The 26780-nt window shown below is 37.1% G+C and overlaps 1 protein-coding gene across 1 annotated transcript in view; it reads right to left on the reverse strand.

Annotated features, from left to right (window-relative positions):
- ATP8A2 (ATPase phospholipid transporting 8A2) overlaps positions 1–26780 on the reverse strand; it is a 784050-nt gene that overhangs the window by 557759 nt on the left and 199511 nt on the right. Inside the window, 4 exon segments of the mRNA XM_069080803.1 lie at positions 578–618; positions 2117–2162; positions 3762–3860; positions 5712–5811. Of these exon segments, the coding sequence (XP_068936904.1) occupies positions 578–618; positions 2117–2162; positions 3762–3860; positions 5712–5811 (286 nt within the window).

Consider the following 26780-nt stretch of genomic DNA (forward strand, 5'->3'; position numbering starts at 1 on the left):
TTGAGTCAGAAAGCAGATAACTTTCCAACCTCGATTCTATGATTTTCTCATATTTCTCATATTCTATGATTTTCTCATGTTCAGTGTTTACATTTATCCCAAAAAAGTGAGGTTAAAAAAAAGTCATTTAGAAATAAAAGAAAGAATTAAGAGAACTTTGTATACATTTAGAAGAGATCAAATTTATTCTCTTGGGGGTTAGTGAACAGGTAAGGAAGAGAAGGGAGAAACAATCTTTTTACTTGGTATCTAAATATGAAGTTGTTTACATGGTTCAGAGACTATGAGAAAAATTAAGCACAGAAAATTCATAACTGCTCTCTTCTGACCTACATTCCACTACATAGTATGCTACATTATTCCATGTATTTTAGAATATTCTAGAAAACAGTACATACATTCAATCTACTTATTTCCTCTAATTTTCCTGGGTAATTCAAAACTTAAGTACAACTAACGATCACAGACATAATCCATATTTAAGACAATAAACTTTTGCTTTTCAATGAACAATCTTCACCTAAAATGAACAATCTCCAAACAATAATTGCTACATCATCTTTAAATTAGTCTTTACCTCTTTCCAAATAATGTTCTGCCACATGCCATTTCTTAACACTGAAAAGAAAATAGTTCCATATTAATTCTGCCATAATATGGAGGTATACCTCAAGTAACCAAAGAGCATTTCTACAAAAACTAATTAAATTCATGTCAATTATCTTTGGGGTATTTTAACCCTCTCTGTATCATGGCAAAGACCAGATTATAAACTTAGAAACATGACAAAAATATTATATCCAAATTGAAAAAAAAAAAGCAGTGGTCCTACAGAGGGAATGGAAAACCTATATTCTTCATTTTCAGTCTTGTTTTTTGTTTTGTTTTTTGCTTTTTGGAGGGCAATTGGGGTTAAGTGACTCGCCCAAGGTCACACAGCTAGGTTTTTTTTTTGTTTGTTAAGTGTCTGAGGCCAGATTGGAACTCAGGTACTCCTGACTCCAGGGACGGTGCTCTATTCACTGCGCCACCTAGCCATCCCTGAATGGCTTTCTTTAACTTGTTTCTGAACTCACTCTTTTTTTTTTTTGCACTTTCAGTCTTAAAAAGAAAAAAAAATCAGGGGATGGGCCAGGTGGCACAGTGAATAAAAGCTCTGGCCCCAGAGTCAGGAGACCCGGGATTGGTTCCAGCCTCAGATACTTAACACCCACCCAAAACAACTGGCTGTGTAACCTTGAGCAAGTTACTTAACCCCAATTGCTTAAAAAAAAAAAAGTCAGAAAAACACATAGGGTGGAAAACCAAGCTAATATCCTGCAAATAACAAGAAATACGGTTGTTGTTGTTGTTTTAAAGCAATTGGGTGTTATGTAACTTGCTCAAAGTTACACAGCCAGTTGGGGAGGGGGGGGTATTAAGTATCTGAGGCCGGAACCGATCCCAGGTCCTTCTAACTCTGGGGCCAGCGCTCTTACTTCACTGCGCAACTTAGCCTCCCCAAGAAATAAATTTTAAACTACAGGATAGATGAGAGTACTTTTTTTAAGACAATAAAGATATATCAGACTTCTGGTATTTTTGCTTTTTTTTTTTTTAACTATTTCCTGAAAATTGTACTCCTCCCCACTTTTTCATTATTCAATTATTCTAAGTAGAATAAATCAAATACTAGAAGAACAGAATAATTAACATAATTATATTTTTATTTGCTTTTTGTTGATACTTGTTTCAATTGTATTCAACTCTCTGTGACCCTATTTAGGGTTTTTTTGGCAAACATTTGGTTGCCATTTCCTTCTCCAGTTCATTTTACAGATGAGGAAAACTGAGGTAAACAGGGTTAATTGACTTGCTCAAGGGCACACTCCTAGTAAGTAACTGAGGCCAGATTTGAACTCAGGGAGATAATTCTTCCTGAATCAAGGCTCAGCACTCTACTCACTGTGCTACCTTTGTTTTTAATTACATTCCTTTATTTAATCAAACTTGTGCTGACTTTTCTCCTACTATAAAATACCAAAATATTAGCCAGTAATTCATTTCTTAAATCCTTCTGGTAATTTTGTACATGAACATTTCTACTGTGGATTTTAAAGCAGAAAAGTTAGCTTACCTACTGTTTTCTTTCGGTTAACTGTGTTGTCAGCTTTGTGACGTTTCTGTTATAGAATAACCCAAAGAAAAATATATTAAAAATATACTAAATTCTATTAAATAAATTATATTATTAATATTAAATAAATATTAATAGTAAGCTAGTATCTAGTAGCACAATAAGTCATAATGGAACAAAGTATGAAGAACAGGAAACTTAGTTTTACAATTAAGAAAGGAACTTAATTTAAGCATTTCTTGCTCTTATATGGTTTTCTTCTCCTTTCGTGTCCTTTTCTGATACTTCATCATGGTACAAAAGTGACCCTGGGTTCTTACAGGCTATGGCAGCAGTTATTGCTCCGCAATGTTCTACCAAACTGAAAAAGCTTGGAATACAGGCCCAACACTGATCTGTGTCCACTAGAGGGCCAGTTTTAACTTCTAAGAGCCTCATCGGAGGGTTTACAACTCTAGATATACAGTCACAATGGATTTTAGGGGCTATTAAGTCCACCTCCCTCCTCCCCATATCACAGATGAAGAAACTGAGACCCAGAAACATTAAAATGACTTGGGCAATAAATATCAGAGTCAGGATTCAAATTCTGGTTCTTAGACTACAAATCCAGCAATGGACTTTTCACTGGGAGGTTAGCCCTATTTGCCACCTGGTGATTTTGTTTTTTGGTCCACGTGATGTCATTAAACTATTTACTAAGGCATGGCAAATGCTTTATATGTGTAGAAGAGTATCTGCATGGATAAATCATGAATTCTTAAAGTACTGATCTAAATTAGAAGTAGTAAACACTAGAAAATGTAAGAACCATGGGATAGAGTAGGTAGCCAGCATTCTTTTTTTTTTTTTAAGCAATTGGGGTCAAGTAACTTGCTCAAGGTTACACACCCAGTTATTTCTGGGTGTGGTGCTGAGTATCTGAGCCCAGACTTGATCCAGGTCATCCCAACACTGGAGCCGGTGCTCCTACTCGCTGTGCTACCTGGCCGCCCCAGTAGCCAGCATTCTAAATGACAAGAGACTTTCTTTTCCAGTTTTTGTGAACATGGTCAAAAATATACCCCTGTTGTATAAAGCTTTTTCCACAAGGGAAAAAAAATGTGGATAACATCTGATAATACACCTGCATAAAAATCAGGTACGTATTATAGAAAACAAGGTAAAAGAAGGGAAATGGGGACTTATAAAATTATACCAGGCACACAGGAAAGCAAGCAAAATATGGGAGAAAAATGAAATAAGAATCACATTGGGCATTTCCCATTCATAAGGCCAGCAGCAAGGAACCACTGAAATAAGACTAAAGTTGGAACCTCCACTCTCATAAAGTACTTAGTTGGTATTCATTTATCTGTTTCCTTTCATGAGTTCTCACATGTATGTATTATCTCCTTAATTATATTGTCACAATTTCTATGCTGATGAAGATGATCTTGTTCAAATGCTTTTCTATATAAATAAAGATGTTATATATTTCAATTTCTTTAGCTATCAGATATCAATCTTTATCAGCTACAAACATAACTATACTAATTCTAAACTATTTCAGTCTTAAAAATACATCAAGTATTCTAAAGATCTTCTGACATCCAATTCAATGATCTGAGAACATGTTTCTTTCGGTGATCAAAAGTTAACTTACATAATCTTCTATAATCTCTTTGATTCCTGCAACTGTTAAGATAAATATCAATGGCACCAGGGTGGTATATCTTCCTGTTGGAGAAACATCTGGGATTTGCTGCAAAATAATGAGAAATGCAAGATTAACACAGATAGTAAAATAAGATATTGGTTTAAATCACTAACAAACTGGGCATATGGCATGCCCAGGAAATGACAACTTATATAGAAGGGTTTTGTTCTTAGTGGGTCAAGCCTCTCCCTGGAACACTCCAAAAACTACTGTACTATTGCAGAGCTGGAAAGGAGACAATTACCAAAATAACCACCTTTCAAAACCTTTAGAAGGCTTCATGTTGGGGTTTTCATTTCATTTTCAATTTCAAATATTTCATACTCACTAAGAGAAGTTTACAGAAACTCTCCCCTCCTTTAAAAATGCTTCAAGGGGGCAGCTAGGTGGCACAGTGAATAGAGTACCAGCCCTAGAGTCAGGACGACCTGAGTTCAAATCCAGTCTCAGATACTCAACATTTAACTAGCTGTGTGACCTTGGGCAAGTCACTTAACCCCAATTGCTCTGCCTTCTCCCCTCAAAAAAAAAATGCTTCAGAATGTTTTTTCTCCAAAACAGCCAACTTTAGAGCCTATCCCCATTTTGGGCCTGTTCTCCCTGAATGAACCTTCTCTCCATTATTTGGCCACTTTGCTCTAACCCTAACATACTCTTCCCATTAGCTATGCTTCCTTTTTCTAAACTTTTGCTCATGCTGTTCCTCATACTTAGGGTACTATACCACTTCCTCAAATTCTGTCTATCCTTCAAGTTCCAGCTCTAAGGCCTACACAAGTCCTTGAGCCACCCTGCTTTTTACAGTTTGATAGCACTTAAGTATCCATCCTTCTAGTACAAAATCATATGCTGCCTTGAACTGTTTCATTTTTAAAATCTTTTCTCCACGGGTAGACAATGAAAGTTCCTTGAAGGCAAGGATTCTTGTGGTGGATGAGCTCAAAGGAAGGGTATGGATTGCACTGATTTCACAAAATAAATATGCATTTAATGGGCTATTCAAAATATTCTTACTGTAAAAAGAATTCCATTTTCCCATTTCACTGCTTTTTCATGTGAAACAATTCCAAAAAACAATAGAGCACTTTAAATGTGCTTCCTGACATTTCTTTAATATACTATTTTACTGAACTGTGCTATGCTACATAAAAAAGGGGAAAGAATCCTTCAGTATTTGGAATAGAATAAAGCACACACTGACCTGGCTCTACAAATACCTGAAAGGATCTTTTGCCTAACTACAGAAAGTCAGAGCAGTAGCAAGGTCCCAACCAACCTTGAGTTTGCAAGAAAGTTATACCCTTTGTTCCACTTTCCCAGCACCCTCAATACTATGGCTCTGAAAATGAGATTAAATGCGAAAACACTATCCATCAAAAGGTGATACTGAGCATAAGCGGTACCCCACATCCTTTTAATACTGGAGCTCACTTAAAAGACCTAGTGAAGAAAAAGTAGTTGTCCAGAGAAAGGTCAATGCTGGCTAAATAAGTCCAATGGAGAATGTATCCTCAATCATCACTGGATCCCAGTCAACTAGGCCTTCCTACTAATCAAGATCTCAGTAAGTTAAAGATTCAGTTATTTTTCGTTAGGACATCTGTGACCAGACATAGCTTTAATGCACTTCTGGTTCCACACAGAATAGATAAAAAATCCAGCCTAGTAGGCCCCAGTAATCATACATACAATCTCAGTGTGATATTTTATTAACTAGGATTTTCCTTACAAATCAACTTCCCTTTCACAGGGGCTAAAAAACTCTATTTGAAATAAAAGTCTTACACACTAAAATATCTTCAAAAATCAAGGTTTTAGCTGTTTATTACCATTTGCAAGGACACAGTTGTATTTGTACCCAAAATAACAAAACAAAAGCAAACAAAATACCATTACCTGCAATAAGGCAATGAAGAGGAAGAAGGCGTTAGCAGCTCTTCTAATCTGCTCATATAAGAATCGAGGTAGAAATGTAACCACACTATACTTTGCTGTGCTGTAGATAAACAAAACAATAACATTATCCATTAGTAACACTATTGGGGTGGGGGGAAGGAGAAGGCAAACACCTTTTAAAAATACAGTTTTGCTAAAAATCCAAAGGTAACTTTAAAAAAAAGCCAAAATGATTACTGAGCAATAAGGTAGCAGAAGCAGGCACTGTGGAGTGCTTATACCTTGGTCAGACATTGAAGACCAAAGTCATCCAATTTATCCTGACCATCACCAGTCATCTTGATTTGTCTCCTACCACTGAACTTTGATGACTCTGGAAGAGAGAGTGAGGCTGACAACTCTGCATAACCCTGCCTCACTTAAATCCAATTCACACACAAGTCAAGATATAACCCATCATCCACTATTTTACCCCCAAATTGTGATGTCAGTCATCCTCTTCAAAAATGAAGGATAAAAAACGATAGCAACTAAAACCAGTCAAGCAATTTACGGGGCCCTAATCTTCTATAGATCAATTTTCTATAAAAAGAACCTATTGCTGCTCAGAATTTCTTTTCTGACTGTATTTTTAAGTGCTGCTGAACTGACTTCTTACCAGTAAGGGACAAAAAAAGCCTACAACTTAGGAACCTAAGCTGTGAAGCTAGTAGGTATACAACAAATAACTGAATACATAATTTTCCCCCCAAAAGATTGTCACATAAAAATGTAGAGGCTAGGTAAAATAATCTGAGGTTCTTTCCAGTTCTGAAACTTGATTTTATGAAACTGAAACTAAGCAGCAAAGAGCACAGTATTTGTCATTAACATCAGGTACAAACAAGGCAGAAACTGTATTCAAAATTTGGCAGGGTCTTACTGTTTACTACAAATTTATAGTCTATGAAATCATGCTCTGGATAAAAAGTAAGACAATACTTAACAATTAATGTACAACCTTAACAACTAATGTAAAACAACTTGTTTTATTATCAGAAACTAAGATGTATGTGAGCTTTATTCTTCAGTAGATAGGATCTTTTAAAATCTTTTCTCCACAAACCTGGAAAATATATTATGGGATACATATACATCATTATTTCATATATGCATACTGTATGTATATATTATGTATATATGTACATATATACATACACACACTTATATCCTTCATTTTCCCCCTTACATATTTAGTGTTCTAGTTTCAGAAGCAAATTATTTCTGACATTAGAGTCTGCCAAAAGACCCTTTTAAAAGAAAATAATTTCTTTTCATTCAAAAAGATTAACAAGTCCTGCCTAAGGAAAAGATAAGCAAGAAAATATGCCTATATCCAAATTCTGCCACTTTTACATGTAGTGCATTAATACAAGGTAAAAATAAAATATGGTGCAAAAACATCCCATTCCAATCTGTTCTGCAGAAACTGACTTCATCAGTACAATTATTTCTAACTAGCAATTTGAACCGCACAATTACAATCATACCCTATCTAACATCATTAATTGGTTCCTAGAAAACACTTGAGTGTTACAAAGAGGCAATGAATGTCATAGAAAGCATACTTAGGCCCATTCAGTAAGCAACAGAGCTCTGGAAAATAGACTCAAAGGCAGGACTCAAGTACTAATTCACATCTATTACTAAATAAACAACTGCATCTTGGGCAAAGGGCTGGTATGAGGATTTATCATGTTATGAGTAGACGAAAAAAACCAAACCACTCACTGACTGAGACATTATTATGGTTGTTCATTAACTTTTCTGGTTTGGCACAACTTCTTCTGAATTCACAAAAGTTCCCTTTTAATTTGTTCCAGTGATTTCTCACTTGTTTGGAAAGCAATTTTCCATCAGAATGTGTGCTCGTTGCAATCATGGACTTTTGCTTTCCTTTGTATCTCTAGAATTTAGCAAAGGGTCAAACATATCAAGTGATTAATAAATTCTTGACTTGTCTTCTAACAATAACTCTCCAGAACACAGCTAAAAAACCAGACAATGAGAAAAAAGTTTCTTAACATCCAAAAGATATACCCTAATCTATAATTCTGAAGCATGTATACTTTTATTTTCAGGGTGATTCTAGAGGCTCAGTCATTTGGTTTATAAGCTGACTGCCAACTAGAAGCATCAAACTTTAAAAATGGGATTGAGGTTGGTTAGTAGAGGGTGGAGAAAAAGAGATAGGAAAAGACATTTCAAGAAGGCTTGCTAAAAAGCAGACATTAATAGCAACATGAGGTGATAAATGAGGAAAAAAAGAAAAGAAAAAGAAAAGCAGACTTAAAGAACACAACTGTCTAGAGAAATTAATGAAGAAGCTAGCAGCTTCATCCACCTCAAAAGGCCCAAATATGCAACACCATATTACAATGCAGTAGAAAAACCTCTTCCTAATAACCATAAAGAAAAATTCAAATCATATTCAAAATGTTCTGTTTAATAAGACATGGAAATATTTCAGAAACAATTCTGACAACAAAAGGAACAGTTAAAATGAAATCATTTTGTCCCTCAAACTAGTAAGCTTCGATTATTTGGAAATTTCATTTTTTTGGAAATTATTCCCCAAAGATGATAGATAAAATGAGGTATTTTTGTTCTTATAAATGTGTATATATTACTAATTTCCCCATGTTGATAATTCACTAAGTACTCAGGGAAAAAAATCAAGACCTTTATTTCTATAACATCATAAACAAATACAGAGCATCCTTCCATAAGATCTTAGCAGATAATAAAGCTAATTATGAAACAAGGTGAGATAACATCATTCACTCTTTGGAGATCATATGTTATCTATAGCACCAATAATTTTTTTAAAAATCAGTTAAAACAGTAAACAAAAAGCTCAAAAATACTCAGAGAAAAGATAAATCACACTAGAAAGTGATTTTCAGAAATACTTTTTCTGCTGTCTTTTAAATCTAAGAAGATCCATTTATTCAAAATAATTATAAAAATAATGAATACTAGCTATCATGTATACAGTGATTTATGGGTACAAACAGCTTTATACATATTACCCCATTTAATATTCATTAGCACCCTGTATGATAAGTGCTATTATCATCCCTGTTTTACAGATGGAGAAACTGAAGCAGAGAGTTTAAGTGACTTGTCTAGGGTGACACAACTAATATGCTTCTAAGGCAGAATTTAAACTCAGGTCTTCCCAGTCCAGAGTTTCCTCAGTTCTTCCTTGGATTTTTTTTTATATTCCTGCTTCAGCAGGACAGTAAAAAAAAGCTTTAAAACCAACAGGATTCACAATTCTACTTGAAAAATTGGGGTAGGGAGAAAAAAAAGAGGGGAACATCTCATTTATCCCTATTGAGGAAAATACTCATAGTATTCCTATCTGTTGGAAATCCATGGCAGTTACTATCTGTTGTTCAGTCATTTCAGTTATGCCTGACTCTTCATGACCCCATTTGGGGTTTTCTTGTCAAAGATACTGGAGTGGTTTGCCATGTACTTCTCCAGTTCATTTCTCACAGATGAGGAAACTGAGGCAAACAGGGTGAAGTGACTTGCCCAGGGTCAACATCTAGTATGTGTCAGAGGCCAGATGTGAACTCAGGGAGATGAGTGCTCCTGACTCCAGGCCTAGTGCTCTATCTACTGCAATACCTAGTTGCCCCATGGTAGTGTAGAATAGTACAAACATACTGGACATCTATGCTTGAATTCCAGCTCTACTGTTTGCTATGTGACTCTAAGCAAGTCCCCTAGGGCCTCATTTCTTCATATTTAAAATGACAGGGATGGATTAAATGACCTCTATGTCTCTTCCAACAAAAAATAGGCTCCCTGAGGGTGGAGACTCTTATTTTTGTCTTTAGAGCCCTAGTACAATGCCTGACAAACAGTTGGCACTTAGTATATATTTCTTGATTCATTTATCTAGGTTCTCTTCTTTTAAAAAACTAATAGTCCATACTCCAAATAATTTTTTGTAACTCCCTTCTACCTAATCTAAGAGCTGAAAAATGTTCTCTCCATAATATTATTCTCCATTAACACTCAATTATCAACAATCAAAACTTGGTAAACAGAGTTTCTGCAAGTTATGAGCAAGAAAACAGTGTTAATGTGCTAAGAGACCATTGACGTCTCTGTATCAGCCTAATTAATCTATCCCCAGCATCCTTCTAAACAACCTCCAAAAACCAATCTCCCACTGGCCTTTTGCCACTAGCAAATGTCACACACACACACACACACACACACACACACACACACACACACACACACACACACACACACACACCCCACACCCTCTCCAAGAACTCCCCTAACAGCCAGCACTCAGAGCCTCCAATTTAAGGGAAATTAGGTTATCCTCTAATACTTTAACAATGATTCTACCAATGTTTTGCCAACAGCTCCTCCCAAATTATATTATGAAATGCTCATCTCTGAAAATAAGCACTGCTACTACTCTCAATTATTCAGGCCCTTTGATCAATTTTCTCCATTCACTTCTTCCTACACAGATTCATACCCATAGAATATTAGACCTAAGTGACCTTAGGAATTATCAAGTCTAATCCTATCACTTTACAAATCAAGAAGCTCAGACAAGGAAAGAAATTTGCCCAAGGTCACAAAAATAAAGTACTGGCAAAGCCAAGGACTACTAGAAGCCAAAATTATTGGCTGCTTCACTGGTCTGCCAACATACCACTATCAGAAGGTAAGCATAGGAAGAGTGACCAGTTAAAACTCACATCTCTCCATATTAACTACTTTTCTTTTTTAATTCATTTTTAATTTATCATTTATTTTTACCATTATTTCTAAATATTAACTTCCAAATTCTCTTTCTCCCTCCCACCCTTCCCCCACCTACTGAAAAGACAAACAATAAGACAGCATTAATTGTACATGTAAAATCATGCAAAACAAGGGGTGGCTAGGTGGTACAGTGAGTTAAGTGTCTGCCCTGGAGTCAGGAGGACCCAAGTTTGGTTCCGGCCTCAGACACTTAACACCCACACACACACCCACACACACACACTAGCCATGTAACCCTAGTTACTTAACCCCAATTGCCCTCCAAAAGGCAAAAAAGAAAAAATCATGCAAAACACCTATTAATTATATCACCAAAAAAGGCAAAATAAAAAAAGAGAGAAAGTCATACTTCAATTTGTACTCAGGGTTCATTAGGTCTCTCTCTGGAAGGGGATAGCATTTTTTTCATCATGAGTCCTTTGGAATTGTTTTGGGTCATTGTATTGATCAGAGTAGCCAAGTCTTTCACGGTTAATCATCATTACATATTACTATCACTGTGCACAATGAATTTCTGTCTCTTCTCACTTCACTTGAGCCAGTGCATATAGGCCTTGCCATGGTTTTTTTTTTTTTTCCTGAAACCATTCTCTCACCACTTCTTATAGCATGATATATTTCATCCTAATCACATACCACAACTTGTTCGGCCATTTCTCAACTAATGAACATTTCCTCAATTTCTGATCCTTTGCCGCCACAGAAAGAGCTGCTATAAATATGTTTGTACGTATAATCCTTTTCCTTTGATCTCTCTGGGATATAGATCTAGTAGTGGTATTGCTAGATCAAAGGGTACATACAGTTTCATAGCCCTTTGGACATAGTTCCAGATTGTTCTCCAGAATGGCTGGAAGAGTCCACAACTCCACCAACAATGCATTACTGTACCTATTTTCCCCTCACCCTTTCCAGTTTTTGTCACTTCTGCTAAGTGTGAGGTGGTAACTCAGAGTTGTTTTAATTTGCATTTTTCTAATCAATGATCAGAGCATTTTCATATGACTATTAGCTTTGACTGATTGCTTCTTTTGAAAACTGCCTGTTCATATCCTTTAACCATTTATCAATTGATGAATAGTTTTATTTTTATAAATTTGGCTCAGTTCCCTAATTTGAGAAATTAGGCTTTTATCAGAGAAACTTGCTGAAAAAATTTTTGTATTACTTCATTGTCTATGGTACCTTTTAGCAAAATGTAGCTTCCCTTATCTCCTTTCAATTAAATCAATTTCTGTTTTTGTTTTGACTGAGATCAAAATTGCTACCCCTTTTTAATTTCAGCTGGAGCAGAATTCTGCTCTAGTCTATTATTTTAACTCTGGGTGTGTGTTACTGTTTCAAGTGTGTCTCTTATAAACAATACATTATTGTTGTCTTCTTCTAAGTTCGTGTCTTGGTTTTCCTTGCCACCATAGCAGCTTTTTGTGATCAAGTTTTGTTGTTGTTCGCTCATTTTCCCAAACTATTTCTTGACTCTGGAATTTATGTTAAAGTTGGGTTTTGCTCACCTGGGGGTGGAAAGGCATTGTCCCAAGATTCAGGTTTTTTGTGTTCGTGTGCTGCTGTTTTCAGAGAGAATTCTGGGGATCAGCCAGTCTTCAGTGCTTCCAAGGTGGTGTGATCTGGGAAGAAGTGTGCTCTCCCAGCCTGTACTCTGGTCTATACCCAGGAAGGGCTCTGGTCCCTTGAAACTGCAAAGACTCCTCTTAGCTCTGGAACTATGACCAAGTCCCTTGCTCTCCTGCAGTCACTAATGCTAGCACTCCTCTCTGCCTTAGAACTGTGATCAGGGATCTGGCTCTCTCCTGACTAACAAGAAATGCTCCTCTTGGGGTGGCCAGGTAGCACAGCAAGTAAGAGCACTGACCCCAGTGTTGGGATGACCTGGGGATCAAATCCGGGCTCAGATACTTAGCACCACACCCAGAAATAACTGGCCATGTAACCTTGAGCAAGTTACTTAACTCCAATTGCTTTAAAAAAAAAAAAAAAAAGAAATGCTCCTCTCTGCCCTGCAATTGTAACCTAGAACTGCCTATGGACAACAGATTGCCAATCAGAACCAGCTGTACCCAGTGCCAGCAAAGGGTACCCCATAATATCTTTCCGACCAGTTATCTGAGCCTTTTGCCATCTCTGAGCTGAGTTCTGAAAACTGCTGCTGCTGCTGTAATAGCCACCTCCAACACCTACGACTACGGCTCCTGCCTGCTCCCAATGGGCTCCCACTCTGGTATCATACCTCTCCTGTCAACTTCCTAAGTTGTTTTGGGCTGGGAAAATTTTCTCTCTTTGACCTTTTGTTGACTCTGCTGCCTCCAAAATTTGATTTATGCTAAAGCTGTTTGGAAAGGAATGTTGGAAGAGTTCAGCTGGGATGCTGCATATATTCTGCCATCCTGGCTTTTCCTCTATTAACTACTTTTCAAAAGCTTTATTCAAACCATTTTGGGAAAGTAGGTTTTGAACTTCCAATTAAAACGAGACTTTGGTATTACCTGCAGTAGGTTTTATTTTTACAGGTACTCCCCAATATCCCAATAACCTGTACTTACAAATAGACTGTCCTACCCCACTCCTCCTTCAGGAATCTCCCATTGCCCCTTGTTAACTACTGCCAGGTGAGCTAGGAAAAGACTTGAAACTATTATGTTCACTTGGAGCTTGGGTTCACAAATAGAGAAAGCAAAAAAAGTGTAAAAAGCAGGAATAGCTTAGACAAAGTGACCACTGGGTAGGCAATCTGCCTGGGATAGCCTACCTACATGGTAATTTCCCCTAAAGCAGTCATTATCTTCCCTATGATTCCTGCAATGTGCCACTTCACATTTTTTCTACTTCCTGAAATTCCAACAGATAACTTTTCAACAAATGACCTCCTTTAAAATTTAACTCCTCCAGGAGGATTAAGGGAGCTCTGATTTTTAATATATGTGTGTGCGTATACATACATATATATATATATATATATATATATATAATTTTGTCTTACTGTGAATTATCTCAATTTTTCTAATGCTTAGAAATCAATATTCCAAAAGGGTTTCGGATATCCTGAGGGAGAGAGTAGGAAAAAGAGTCATTAAAGAGTTTAAATAACTTTAAGTAAGTTGGATAGGATTTACTAGGTCCTACTACTCAAAGTAAAGGGGCTATAGTAAGGAGCTCACAATAAATAGCTTGAGAGCATAAGACCTGGGACAGAAGGAATCAAGAGATAGGACAGAAGGGAAGGAGAAAACAGGATTACAAAGCCAAACTCAATCTTTTTAAAAATTTTAGCCAGAGGCCAACTCTATACTAATCAAGCCAAAAAACATTTTCTCTCTGTTATATCACACATTGCTCTACATTTTGGGGGCTCTAGAATAACCAGTTATATTTAAAATACATCACCCCATAAAAACAATGCCACAAATCAAAAAGGTTATTCATATTGCTCATAAAATTCTTTTGAAACCATTGTGTAGCTCTTCAGTAAAAATAAGGCCTAAATATTGATTAAAAACGAAATTTTAAAACACAAACTATTAGCAAATTGGGCATTGCTCATGATTCCTATTAAAAATTAGAGTATATTGGGGATCCCTTCCGATTTTAAACTCCTTAAGAAAAAGGACCTCATTTATTGTGACTAATAATTCAAGGCTCATTTTTTTTTTACAAGAAGTGATTGTCAGCAGAAATATAATGCGGTTTAGTGTGAACCTGGGAAAATGAGATGCACAAGAAAATATTTTGACCACATAGCACACTAGCAGACAAAACTCCAAGTACTGGAAGAGTTTTTAAAAAGAGCAAATGTCTCTCTCTTACACACACACACACACGCACACACACACATCCCATGTGTCATATTTGTAGCCAGTATCTATCTGTGCGTGGCGATACTAAAAAATAGATTTCATATCAACTGCTCTAAATAAACAAGATGAAACTTATGTGGTGACATGTGTAAACTGTATCCAGTGGCAGTGAGCTGTGTAACTAAAGTCCTGTTTAAATTTCCCACATGTTGCTACCATTATCTGAAATTCAACTTTTAGCTCTTCAGGTGAGACTGAGACAAAAGTATGAAGTCAACAGTTGGCAAAGGATCATAGGATCCTTGGTTATCTTCTAGTTCAACCCTCATACTAAACATGAGGAAACTGAGGACCATGCAGTCAAGCAGCTTTTCCATGACTACAAAGATAGTAAATGGCAGAGCTGAAATTTGAACAAAGGTCTTTTTAATCCACATTATGTGCTGTTCCCACTGTTGTCCTTGGTGGGAAAGAAGGGGAAGAGTATAAGGGAAAATAACATTGAGTACTAATGATTTCATGAGTTCAATGATTTTGCTGTTCCACAGAAACACAAAATCAAGCTATACAGGATAACATAGGGGCAAAAGTATCAAATCTAAACATGGTAGTGATTTTTATCATATACCTCACCACATTTAGCCTTTATTTAAAAATTAAATTAGTACACTTCAAACTAACTGGAAAATTAGTTTATAAATAGGATAGTAGGGTTTAGGAGCTGTCCGTGGTCCTATCAGACTATAATGAAAACTTTTAGGATGTAATAGAATTCACATGCTTAAAAGTAAACAAAAATATATTTGTATGCAAATGATGTTTTAAATAGACTACTAAATATCCTAAAATGAAGATATACATGTTAGGTAGTCTTTATTCATTCAAAGCTAAAGTTTATAAAATTCCTAGTAACCTGTTGAATTTCTTACTATCCAACTTAAAAAACATAAGAATTGCCCTAATCAAACATTAACAATATAACATACCATGCAGCTACTATAAACACATCTATGCCATAAATGAAAGGGAATGATGGTATCACTGGTTGTAGGGAATAAGTCAGGAAAGACACTTCTCTAGCAGAAAAAAAAAATGCAGACTACAGTGATTAGCCTATTTTCAAAAGAAGCCTGGCTTGATGGAAGATCAAGCTAGAAAAGGGGGAACAGATTTTTCAGGAACAGGAATTCATCATGAAAAAAAGGCATCTGAATCTAGAGTTTAAAGAAAAGCTCATCTGTGCACATGCACACACACACACTTTACTTCTGTAAGTGTTAAAAATCCTCTGAAACAGAAAATAAAATTATTTTTAACCCAGAAAATAAAAACAAGGTACTTTGACTTAAGAAATCTGTTATTCTGAATTTCTGCCATAATTTTATCATCAGATTTTTTTTCAAATGCTTTATTAACTTCTGATTTACATCATTCATTTCTGCCAGATTTTGAGTTACAAATTTTCTCCCTATTTTTCCCCTACCCACCGCCCCAAAATAGCAGTCCCACAGGATATCTCCTCCTCCAATCTGCTCTCTCCCATATTTTCTCCCATACCTCTTTCGACTTTTCCAGTGGATCTCTATGCCCCAGTGCCTGTATATCTTATTTCCCAATTACATGTAAAATAGTATTAATAATAGTGTGTCTATATATATATATATATATATATATATATATATATGTGTGTGTGTGTGTATGTATATATATATGTGTGTGTATATATATATATATATATATATATATATATATATATTTGAGTATTTGATTTTAAAACTCTGAATTCCAGATTCATTCCCTTCCTTCCTTGTCTCCCACCCTTACTGGGAAGATAAGCAGTATAGGTTGTACATGTGTGGCTAATGCAAAACAATAACATAGTAGATATATTGTAAAAGACTGACTATATTTCCCTCCCTCCTACCCACCTAACAGTTGTTCTATTCTCTACTTTGATCCCATCCCTTTTCAAAAGTGGGTGCTTCCCTCCCCCACAGCTTGCCCTACCTTCCATTATCCCTCCTCTCATCCCCTTCCCCCCCTACTCTCCTGGAGGGTGAGATACCCTATTTAGTGTGTATTTCATTCCTTCCTCAAGCCAAATTCAATGGGAATAAGGTTGATCCATTCCCTTTTGCCTTCCTATTCTTCCCCTCCATTGTAACCATTTTCCCTTGCCTCTTCTATATGAGATAGTTTACCCCATTCTGTCTCTCCCCATCTCCTCTCATTATATTCCTCTCTCCCCTCTTAATTTCACCTTTTAAGTATCATCCCTTCCTGTTAAATTGGTCCTGTGCCTTCTATCTATGTATACCTGTAAACATATATACACACATTTACATATATATTCATATACCCATATATATATATATATATATATATGTATATATATAGACATATATTTCTATTCCCTTCAACTACTGAGAACAGTTTCATAAGTAGCAATTATTGTTTTTCCATGTAGGAATGTTAATAGTTCAACTTTGATAAGTTCCTTATGATTTCTTTTCCCTGTTTACCTTCTCATGCTTCTCTTGCTTCTTGTATCTGAATGTCAAATTTTCTATTCAACTCTGGTTTTTCAGCAAGAATGCTTGAAAGTCCTCTATTCCACCAAAAGATTATATTATCTCCTGAAACATGATACTCAGTTTTGCTGAGTAGGTGACTCTTGGTTTTAATCCCAACTCCTTTGACCTCCGGAATATCATATTCCAAGCCCTTCAATCCCTCAGCGTAGAAACTGCCAGATCCTGGGTTATCCTGATTGTGTTTCCACAATATTCAAATTGTTTCTTCCTGGATGCTTATAATATTTTCTCCTTAACCTGGGAATTCCAGAACCTGGCTATAATATTCCTAGGAGTTTTCTTTTGGGGATCTTTTTCAGGAGGTGATTGGTGGATTCTTTCCTGGAGGATGATTTCTAGGTTCTTACTTTGATCATGGCTTTCAGGTAGTCCAATAATTTTAAAATGATCTCTCCTGGATCTATTTTCCAGGTCAGTGGTTTTTCCCATGAGATATTTCACATTGCCTTCTATTCCTTCATTTGTTTGGATCTGTTTAACAGCATCTTGATTTCTCATAAAGTCATTAGCTTCCATTTGCACCAATCTAATTCTGAAGCAATGATTCTCCTCATTGAGCTTTTGAGATTCTTCTTTCATCTGGCAAATTCGGCTTGTTAAGGCATTCTTCTCCTCATTGCCTTTTTGAGCCTCTTTTGCCATTTGAATTAGTCTATTTTTTAAGGTGTTATTTTCCTCAGTCAGGCTGTTGACTCTCATTTCGTAATTTTCTTGCATTGTTCTCATTTCTCTTCCCAATTTTTCCTCCACTTCTCGTATCTGCTTCTTAAGGTCCTCTATGGCCTGTAACCAGCTCGTATTTTCCTTTGGAGCTTTTGGTGCAGGAGTTCTGACTTCACTGTCTTCCTCCTGTTCCATGCTTTGCTCCTTTTTGTCCCCAAAAGAGGAGTCTAATGTTGGGTTCTTCTGTTTGCTTTGCTTCCTTTGCCTGGTCATGTCACCCCTCAGTCACTTGACCCATGGGCTTTTTGCCACAGTAGGACTCTGCCACCAGACAGGCGAGCTTTCGTCCCGAACTCTGGGGTTTTCTCAGCTGCTGGAGGTATTGGATGGGTGCCCTCTCTGAGGTCTCCACCCGCTCTGACAAGCTGGACACACACCCCAGGACCCCCACCCTAGATTGCAATCCAGATCTAAGAAGGTTAAAGCAAGAGCCATTACCCCTCAGACTGGTGCTTTGTCCCCCTACACTCTGCAGGCCAGGAGCTGAAGCTGCCATGTGGAGCTGGCTGGCTGTGCTGGAGTCTCAGCAGCTTCTCGCCCCGGGGGCAATAGCCACACACTCCCACTTACTGGGTCCCAAAGTCCAGACTGCACTGACCTCTCACTTTGCCCTTCACATCTATGTGTTGATAATTCTGGAAGCGGCCACAGCTGCTGCTGATCTGAAGTCCCTCCAGCCGGCAGCTGGTTAGGCCCGCCGTGGGGCTAACGCTTCAGCATGGGGCTGGGCTCGGCTCCCAGAGTGGTGTTCTGGACAATTCCTGCGGGCCTGCCGGGCTGTCCTCAGCAGGAGGTTAGCTTCTCCATGTCTTTTTGTGGGTTCTGCATCTCCAAAGTTTGTTTAGAGTCCCCTTTTATGTGGACTGGGGAAGGTGGAAGCCGGAGCCTAGTGGAGGTCCTGCTTCTACTCCACCATCTTGACTCCTACCCCATCATCAGATTTTATTCAAATATCTTGTGAAACATTTTAGATCCCAATTTGGAATTGATTTTGTAAAAGTAGGAAGGAAAAAATTGATATCTCACAAATGAAAGTAAAACACAACAAGGAAACACAGTAAGAACATAATCCAAGTATGACCAAGAGAAGCTGATCAAGCCACATACGATCTCAAGTGTCTGAAAATAGCTGTCAGGCCCAGGAAGTCAGATACAAGGGGAAAAACTAGCAACAAAGATTTAGAAACCGTGTTCACTCAATACAACGAACTACCCATATTCACTTGTCATTTGTAAGAAGCACTCTCAGATCACTCTCTGACCTAACAAACAAAAGGATATAATTGGGGGTTTGGGAGGTTGTGTGGTGTAGTGAAAAGTACATTGGCTCTAAAATTAGAGTTAGATTTTAACACTGGGTTCAAATCTCACCTCTGATGCATACCACCTGTGTGACCTTGGAAAGTCAGTTATCTTCCTTCAGTTCCTCATCTGTAAAGACAAGGGGTTGATCTCGATGGTCTCTAAGATCCCTTCTATGATGCTATTATCAGAAGAAGCTCCTGAACTCATCCTTTAGGGAAGGAATACCACCCGAAAGAAGCTTTCGTCCTGAAATGGGGACGTTGGTGTTGGTTCTTATTTTCATAAAATAATGAAAATTATTTAATAAAATAAAAAAATAAAAATAAATAAAAAATCTCTCTACTGCCTTTAAAAATGTATCAAGTCCTTTTGTATTACCTCCACAGTGCCCTCTGGTGGCCGGCTATTACAGTATCCTTTCCTACAAGCTAAACAAACATTCTTCTTTTCAGAATCATGACAGCCACAATCATGGGTTTACAGAATTAGTGACAGAAAAGACATTCAGTTTTATTTAGTCCAACTCCTTCATTCTGGAGATAAGGAAACTGAAGCCTAAAGAGACTTACCCAAGGTCACATAATGTCCTGAGATCTTAACCCAGTTCTGTGGATTCACAATACAAAGCTCTTTCCACCAGCCATGCTGTTTTGCCTAATCTAGCTAAAACAGAATATTGAGTTCCCTAGGGATAAAATAACATTTGCACATTTTCTGAAGTACTTGATTAGAGGCATGGTGTGTGCTGTAGCAGTGGGGGTGCAGTGGGGTACAGGGAGAGGGTATAATTTAGAAACAGCTTTTGATTATCGTATTCTATTTCTAATAATAATATTAGTTTTTATTTAGATAGCACTTTAAGGTTTATGTACATTATCTCATTTAGTCCTCATAATAACCTTGTGAAGTAGGTGCTGTTATTACCCTGCATTTTACAGATGAGGTAATGGGGGCTGATAACCATTAAGTAACCTGACCAATTATCCAACTAGTAAGTGTTAAAGGGATTTGAATTTATGCTTTCATGACTCCCAAGTCCAGTATTCTACCCATTAAACCTTTGTGCAAAGTTTCTTCCAAGCTTGTGTAAGGTAAGAATAAATCAACCAATAAATATTTGTTAAGCAATTAATAAAATACCAAACACTGCGCATGATGTTGTATGGGATACAAAGACCCAAGTGAAAAGGCCCCTTTCCTCAAGGAGCTTCTTTTCTGTGGGGAGACAACACATATGTATCTAAAGGTATACCAAGTATTCAAATATATAGAAAATAATTTAAAAATATAAGAAAAATAAAGAGTAAATCCTAAACATGTTAAAATTTATTTTCTTTAGCACCATATATATATTCATATGTGTAATCTAACCACACTGTTTGTCGTTCAGGTATTTCAGTCAAGTCCAACTCTTCATGACCCTATTTGGGGTTTTCTTGGCAAAGATATTAGAGTGGTTTTCCATTTCCTCTCTAATTCATTTTACAGATGAGGAAACTGAGGCAAACAGGCTTAAGTGACTTGCCTAGGGTCACATGGCTATTCCTAGCCATGTCTAAGGCAGGATTTGAGTCTTCCTGACTCCAGGACCAGCACTTGATTTCCCCAATATGCATATGAATAAGCATATACTCATATAAATATATACTGTACATGTATTTTATATTGCACACATATCAGGCCTCTCCACTCTTAACAACAGTAATGACACATCTAATGCTAGTCACTTCAAAGAACTTTAAGTATATAAACCATAATCATTGGTTTCATGGCAATATAAACAAATATGGAATTTATTTCAGTCCAGGGTCTGTGATCCAGAGAAAGAGACAGAGACAGAGACAGACAGAAAGACAGAGACAGAGAGAGAGAGAGAGAGAGAGAGTGTTTTCATGCATATCTATCCCATAGCTAAGTAAGGAGTTATAAACACCAATACCCACATCCCTAAAAAAAAAAAAAAGACCAATTTCAAAATTATTCTTGTCATTTTTCTTCCTTATGTAGTCTTCTCTTTTTTCCTCACCATTTTTTGTGGATGTTTAGGTTCCTAGGTGCAACGAGTTGCCATGGGAGAAGTAAAGGTCTCTCAAGCAAAGCATGGATGACCAGTCGTTACTCAGACTCAGGTTAGACACGATTGTCTCTGAGGTCCCTTTCAATTCCAAGACTGATTCTGTCCAGGTTACAGATAGATAAACACTTCTATGACTCGCTGGAAGAGCAGCACCAATAGTATTTATACCAGTGGGAAATAAACATGTGGTTCCTGAATTGGGATTTTCCCTGGTATAAACTAAGCTATTTGTAGCCTGTGGCATCTTTCACTAATGGTATCCATGGGAGCAAACATCAACTATTCAACCTAAGTTACTGAAGAAGATGTTTCCAAGATTGTGACAGGGCAATGAAGGCTCACAAATGCAGAAGAATGAAGTTTCATAAAAGTGAGTTGAACTAGATGGATTCTAAGGTCCCAGGTCTAAATCTATAATCTTTTTATGTCTCCTGTCCCCTCCCCTAATTGATTAAAAAAAAAGAAAATGAAAATCTTCATAAAATATGCAAGGTCCAGCAAGATAAAGTCTTACCTTGGCAGCGTCTAAAAATGTTTGTCTTATTTTTCATTTTCAGTCCACTACCTCTACTGAAGGAGGTGAGTGGTGTGTTTCATCTTCATTCTTCTGGACTTGTGAGTTATCATGGCTCTGAGCATAGTTCTAAAATTTTTCAAAACTGTTTTTCTTTATAATGTTGCTGGAACTAAATGGAAGCTAACCCATTAGATAACTCCTCAGTACAAGATGTACTAGGATACATGTATAAGATAAGTATTTGGAAAAGTGGGCTCATGTAGCATAGCAAAGAGAAGGCTGAGGAAAACAGGGATACTGCAATAACACATAGGAATGAAGATTTAAGGGATGATTTGGTACAGTATCAAGGTCTGCCTTATTCCAAGATAACTGCGCACATTCAAGTCACAAGTAATGGAAAGGAAAACCTAACTGTTAATGTCTGAAATCAGGATTAATTTCAGCGAATCGTGTCTTCACCAAGTAAACTATGGTTACAGACACATGGACTCCTGACAACAAGAGGTTCACTATTCAATTCAGCAAACTTTTATGAAGTGTTTAAGCATCATGCTTAGTGCTGGGGACAGGACCAAAACTGAACAGTCCCTTTACTAAGTAACTGCTGGATTCTCCTGGGATATAATGCATATACCTAGTATGAAAGTGTCTTTTAAACATGAAAACAAACAAACAAACAAAAAACCCTTTCTGTTCAACTGAAAATATTAAGAAATAATATTTTCTTTAGTCTAAAATCCCTTTCTAGACATTTCCCATTAGGAAAGGGGGTAGAAAAAAATAAACAAGTCTTTTCATAAGATTAATTAAGATCAGTTAAGATCTTGCTCCCTAAGCCCCAGCAGAGACTGGCACTGAGGCCCACCTAGAGGCAATGTCCTCTTTTGCATTCAAGAGTAAGATACTGATCAAAGGGAAGAAAGCATTTTCAGTTCTTAAGGGAAATGGTCCAGGAAGGAACTGAATGGTGTCTAATCTACAATGTTAACCCCAAATTAGATTTAATATATTATGATCTTTTCCTTGTTCAAGATTCCTATGAATGCTACCTCAAACTGTCTTGCGTTAGACATTGATGGGTTAGATGGTATAGAGTGACAGGATGATATATGATCGGTCAGTTCTCTAAGCTAAAAATGCTTGAATATTAGATTAGTAATGAAATAAAATTGCTTCTGACAGAAATGTGCCTGCTAAACTAGGTAAATACAGAGTAATGCAAAATAATTTCAAGGAGAGAATACAAAAAGGAAAGAAGGAAACAATCAAGAAAGTTTTCTTACAGGAATAATAATACCAATAATAGTAGTTAGAATTTATATAATACTGTTTGCAAAGCACTTTATGAATATAATCTCATTTTATCTTCACAATTCTATTATTATTCCCATTTTACAGATAAGGTAACTGGGACAAACAGGAGTTAAATTCTTTGCCCAAAGTCACACAGCTAGTAGGTGTCCAAGATCAGCTTTGAACTCAGGAAGATGAGTCTTCTTGATTTCACTAATCCACTTAGTTGACCAATTTTTTTTTCCAAAAGTGTCTGATTCTCTGTGATCCCTTTATGGGGCTTTCTTCATAAAAATACTGTAGTGGTTTAATATTTCTTTCTCCAGTGGATTAAAGCAAAGAGAGGTAAGCTAATATCTGAGGCTGTATTTGAACTCAGGTCTTCCTTACTTCAGGCTAGCACTCTATCTAATTTACCACCTAGAGAGCTAAGAAAGAGCTACCACTTAAACTGTGCTTTGAAGAAAGCTAAGATTTCCCATAAGGCAGGTGATGGCACTTTAGTCTTGATATGAAGACTGCCAGTGAAGAAACACAGGAGAGAACAGGGAAATGTCATATACAGGCTATCAGGTCAGTTTGACTATGGAGAGTTCAGGAAGAGGGACGATATGCAATAAACCTGGGAGGGTAGATGACATCTAGATTGGGGGATGGGTGGGGTTAGAAGAGACTTAAGTGCCTAAGGATTCTGTATTTGTCCTAAAAGCAATGTGTTCACTGAATATTTTTTGTGTTTATTTTTTGAGTTGAGTAACAAAGAAATACAGAGTGAGACAGAGACACAAAGACAGAGACAGAGAGAAGAGGGGGAGAAAGAGATAGGAATGTTTAGATTTAGGTTTTAGGAATATTCATGTAGCATCTGTGTGAAAGATGCTTTAGACAGGGAAGCAAGGAGGCTTAATGGGAAGCTACTGTAATATTCAGCATGAGAGATGAAGAAGACCTCAGTAGAGATTATATGAATATAAAAAGAAAACAGAGGAAAAGGACACTGTAGATTATGAGATTGCTCTTTCATTTGTCATGGGTGTTAGCGCAGGAAGAGACCCTGGAATATTTTGTCCAATTGCTTCATTTTACGGTCGAGGAAAGGAAGGGTCCTGAAGGTCTTGCCTTCCCTGTCATCCTGCAGCTACTAATCTATGGAGACAGAATTTGAAGCCACGCTTTCTGATTCCACATTTAGTAGTTTTTCTATCAAACCATGCTGGTTTGTGTCTGAACATGAAAAAGTCTTTTCCAGATTAAAAAGAAGGAAGGAAAAAATGATGTTTCTAAATGATGCTGACCCAAGAGCATCAGAGCAGCCTGAACCCTGTGGCAAGGACTCAATTGCTTATTTTATGTATATACTTTAAGCACTTAGACCTGTCTAAATGCAGGAAATTACTTTTCCCACAAGACTTAAAGTCACCATACTAGTCTGAAGGAAGTAATGTTAAAATTGATTTGTTTCAGGGCTATTATTCCTAAATTCAATCATGTAAACAGAAACTGTATTTTTAATGGCCACTAGGTGGCGTTGTGGGTTGTGTTAAACATGGAGTTGGGGAGAATGGCATGTAAATGCTTCTTTAGCTACCACACAAACATGGACCAGTGACATTTTTTTCCACCTCAATTTCCCCAGCTGTAAAATGGGGATAACAATAGCACCTACTTCAAAGGGTTGCTGTAAGGCCCATAAATGAAACACCAATATGTAAAGAATTTAAATCTTAAATGATATGTAAAATGGCTGCTGTTACTGTGTTTCCCCGATAATAAGACCTATCCCGAAAATAAGCCCTCCCCTTACTGTGTAAGATTCCTCTAAAATAAGCCCTCCCCCGAAAATAAGCCCTATTGAGATTGCTACTGTAGTGAAGGTGATCCCCTGCGCGACACGCTACATTACGGTACCCTCTGTATGCACCGTTCCCCCCTCCCCCCGTGAAACGCACGCCGAGCTGCAGCAGTGAGCGCGTCATCCTGTTCTTCCCCAGTGATTTGCTTATTGAATAAAGGTACATTTTTTTGTTCACATTTACCTGTTTATTAAAATTGCTGTCAATGCTCATTAAAATAAGCCCTCCCCTGAAAATAAGCCCTCTGGTGTTTTTCTGTCCAAAAAAATAATAAGACAGTGTACTATCATTTGGTGGTGTTCCCTACTGCCAACCCCAAGAATAGCTCACAATTTTTTTTTTCTTCTCCAAGATTTGTGATAATTATAGAATCATAGATCTATTACTACGGAGGATCACAAAAGCCATCTAATCTAACTATGTCATTTCACAGGAAACTGAGATCCAAAGGAGCTAATATCCAATGTTTAAACAGATGGTATCAGAGCTAGAATTTGAAGTCAGGTGTTCTGAGGCCAGAGCCAGAGCTCCTTCCATTCTACCATGCTGCCTCCTAGTTTCACTGATATAGATAACTCCCGGTAAGAAAATTCTCTCTACCAATACAAACTAGCAAGTATTCTGCAGTTTACATTCTTGGAGGTTAGGTGAATTGTCCAAGGTCACAGAGCCAATCTGTGCAAAAAGTGGAACCTGAACCATGTCTCACTCATCCACCAAATAGTCACTACAATGAGGAGGTAAAAAGAACCCAGAAACTGCTTTTGCCAAATGTTATCTTCTTCCCAAACTGAAAAACATGCAAGAAAAGGCAACACTGGTTTAAAGTTCTAAGTTTATTCATATAACAACAACAAAAAAGAAAATTGAAGACTGTGGTAATTCACTTCACAAAACCACCCAAAAGATAAAATGAGCCTGCAGAGTGGCCTGAGATGCATTTAGGCCAGATCCCACTGAAAGCTCTGTAGATGCAACTAAAAAAGGGACAACAAAGAGAGTTGAAATAGATGTGCCAAAGTTTCTATGGTGATCTTATCAGCACAGACAATGGAATCACTGCCATAGATCCTACCATCTATCCTTGTTTCTTACCTGGCTGCACTACTTTGCACCTCTCTGACAGCTTTCCCCACTCTGCCTCCAGGAAGCTCATGATTGGGATAAGCTCATCATCACCATGTGCATCTCTGTTTGGAGGGTGGGGCCATGAACTCCAAACCTGATTTATGGTGAGAGCTCAGTTCAGACTTTCATTTCTCACCTAGATGCACATCCCTCCCCCAACCTCCACTTTCACACTTCTTTTTTCTGTGTTGTCTTCTTTTGATAGATTATTTATATTCTCAGCACATAGTCGGCACTTAATGTTTATCAATTCATCTGGACCCAATGAATGTACTTTATGAGAAAGTGGTAGTAGCACTTATGAAGTTGCTAAGTAAAGCAAGATCTGACCAAATACATGTAGAAGAAATTCAAGCTGCATGTGAAAGAGTTTTAAAAAATTTAATAATCAATACCAAATACCTCAAAGTATAAATTCCAAGAGAATGTAAAGTACCATGATCATCATTATTTTTTAAAAGATAGCCAAGAAGACATTAGCAACAACTCGGTTCATATATCTTATTTTTTCTTCTTTAAAAACTTTGAGAATAATCTATACATGAATTGAGGGTATCCCTGATTTTAAAAAATGAAAACAGAAAAGGATGGCTTTTGCAGAACATTTTCTATAGCAAATCACATCTTCTCAGTCCCATAAATGACTGAGAGGTTTTAAAAAAAATAAGCTACTTCCATTTATTTTGATTGATGACAAAAAATTCATTTGACTAGGTAGAGTGAAATATTCCAGGGTCTCTTCCTGCGCTAATACCCATGACAAATGAAAGTTTCTCCCATATGTAGATATAAACTTGTGGCATAATGACCAAGTATCAATATCAAGGCAAGCATTAAAAGGGCCGATATGTTTACCTAAGTGTCCCAGAAGGGAAACTACATGAATTTCAAATAGAAGGTAGCTTCTCTATCAACAGTTTCT

Source organism: Petaurus breviceps, unplaced genomic scaffold, assembly GCF_028583685.1.
Source record: "Petaurus breviceps papuanus isolate PSGF00001 unplaced genomic scaffold, PetGlider_PUasm1.0 91133, whole genome shotgun sequence".
Lineage (NCBI taxonomy): Eukaryota > Metazoa > Chordata > Mammalia > Diprotodontia > Petauridae > Petaurus > Petaurus breviceps.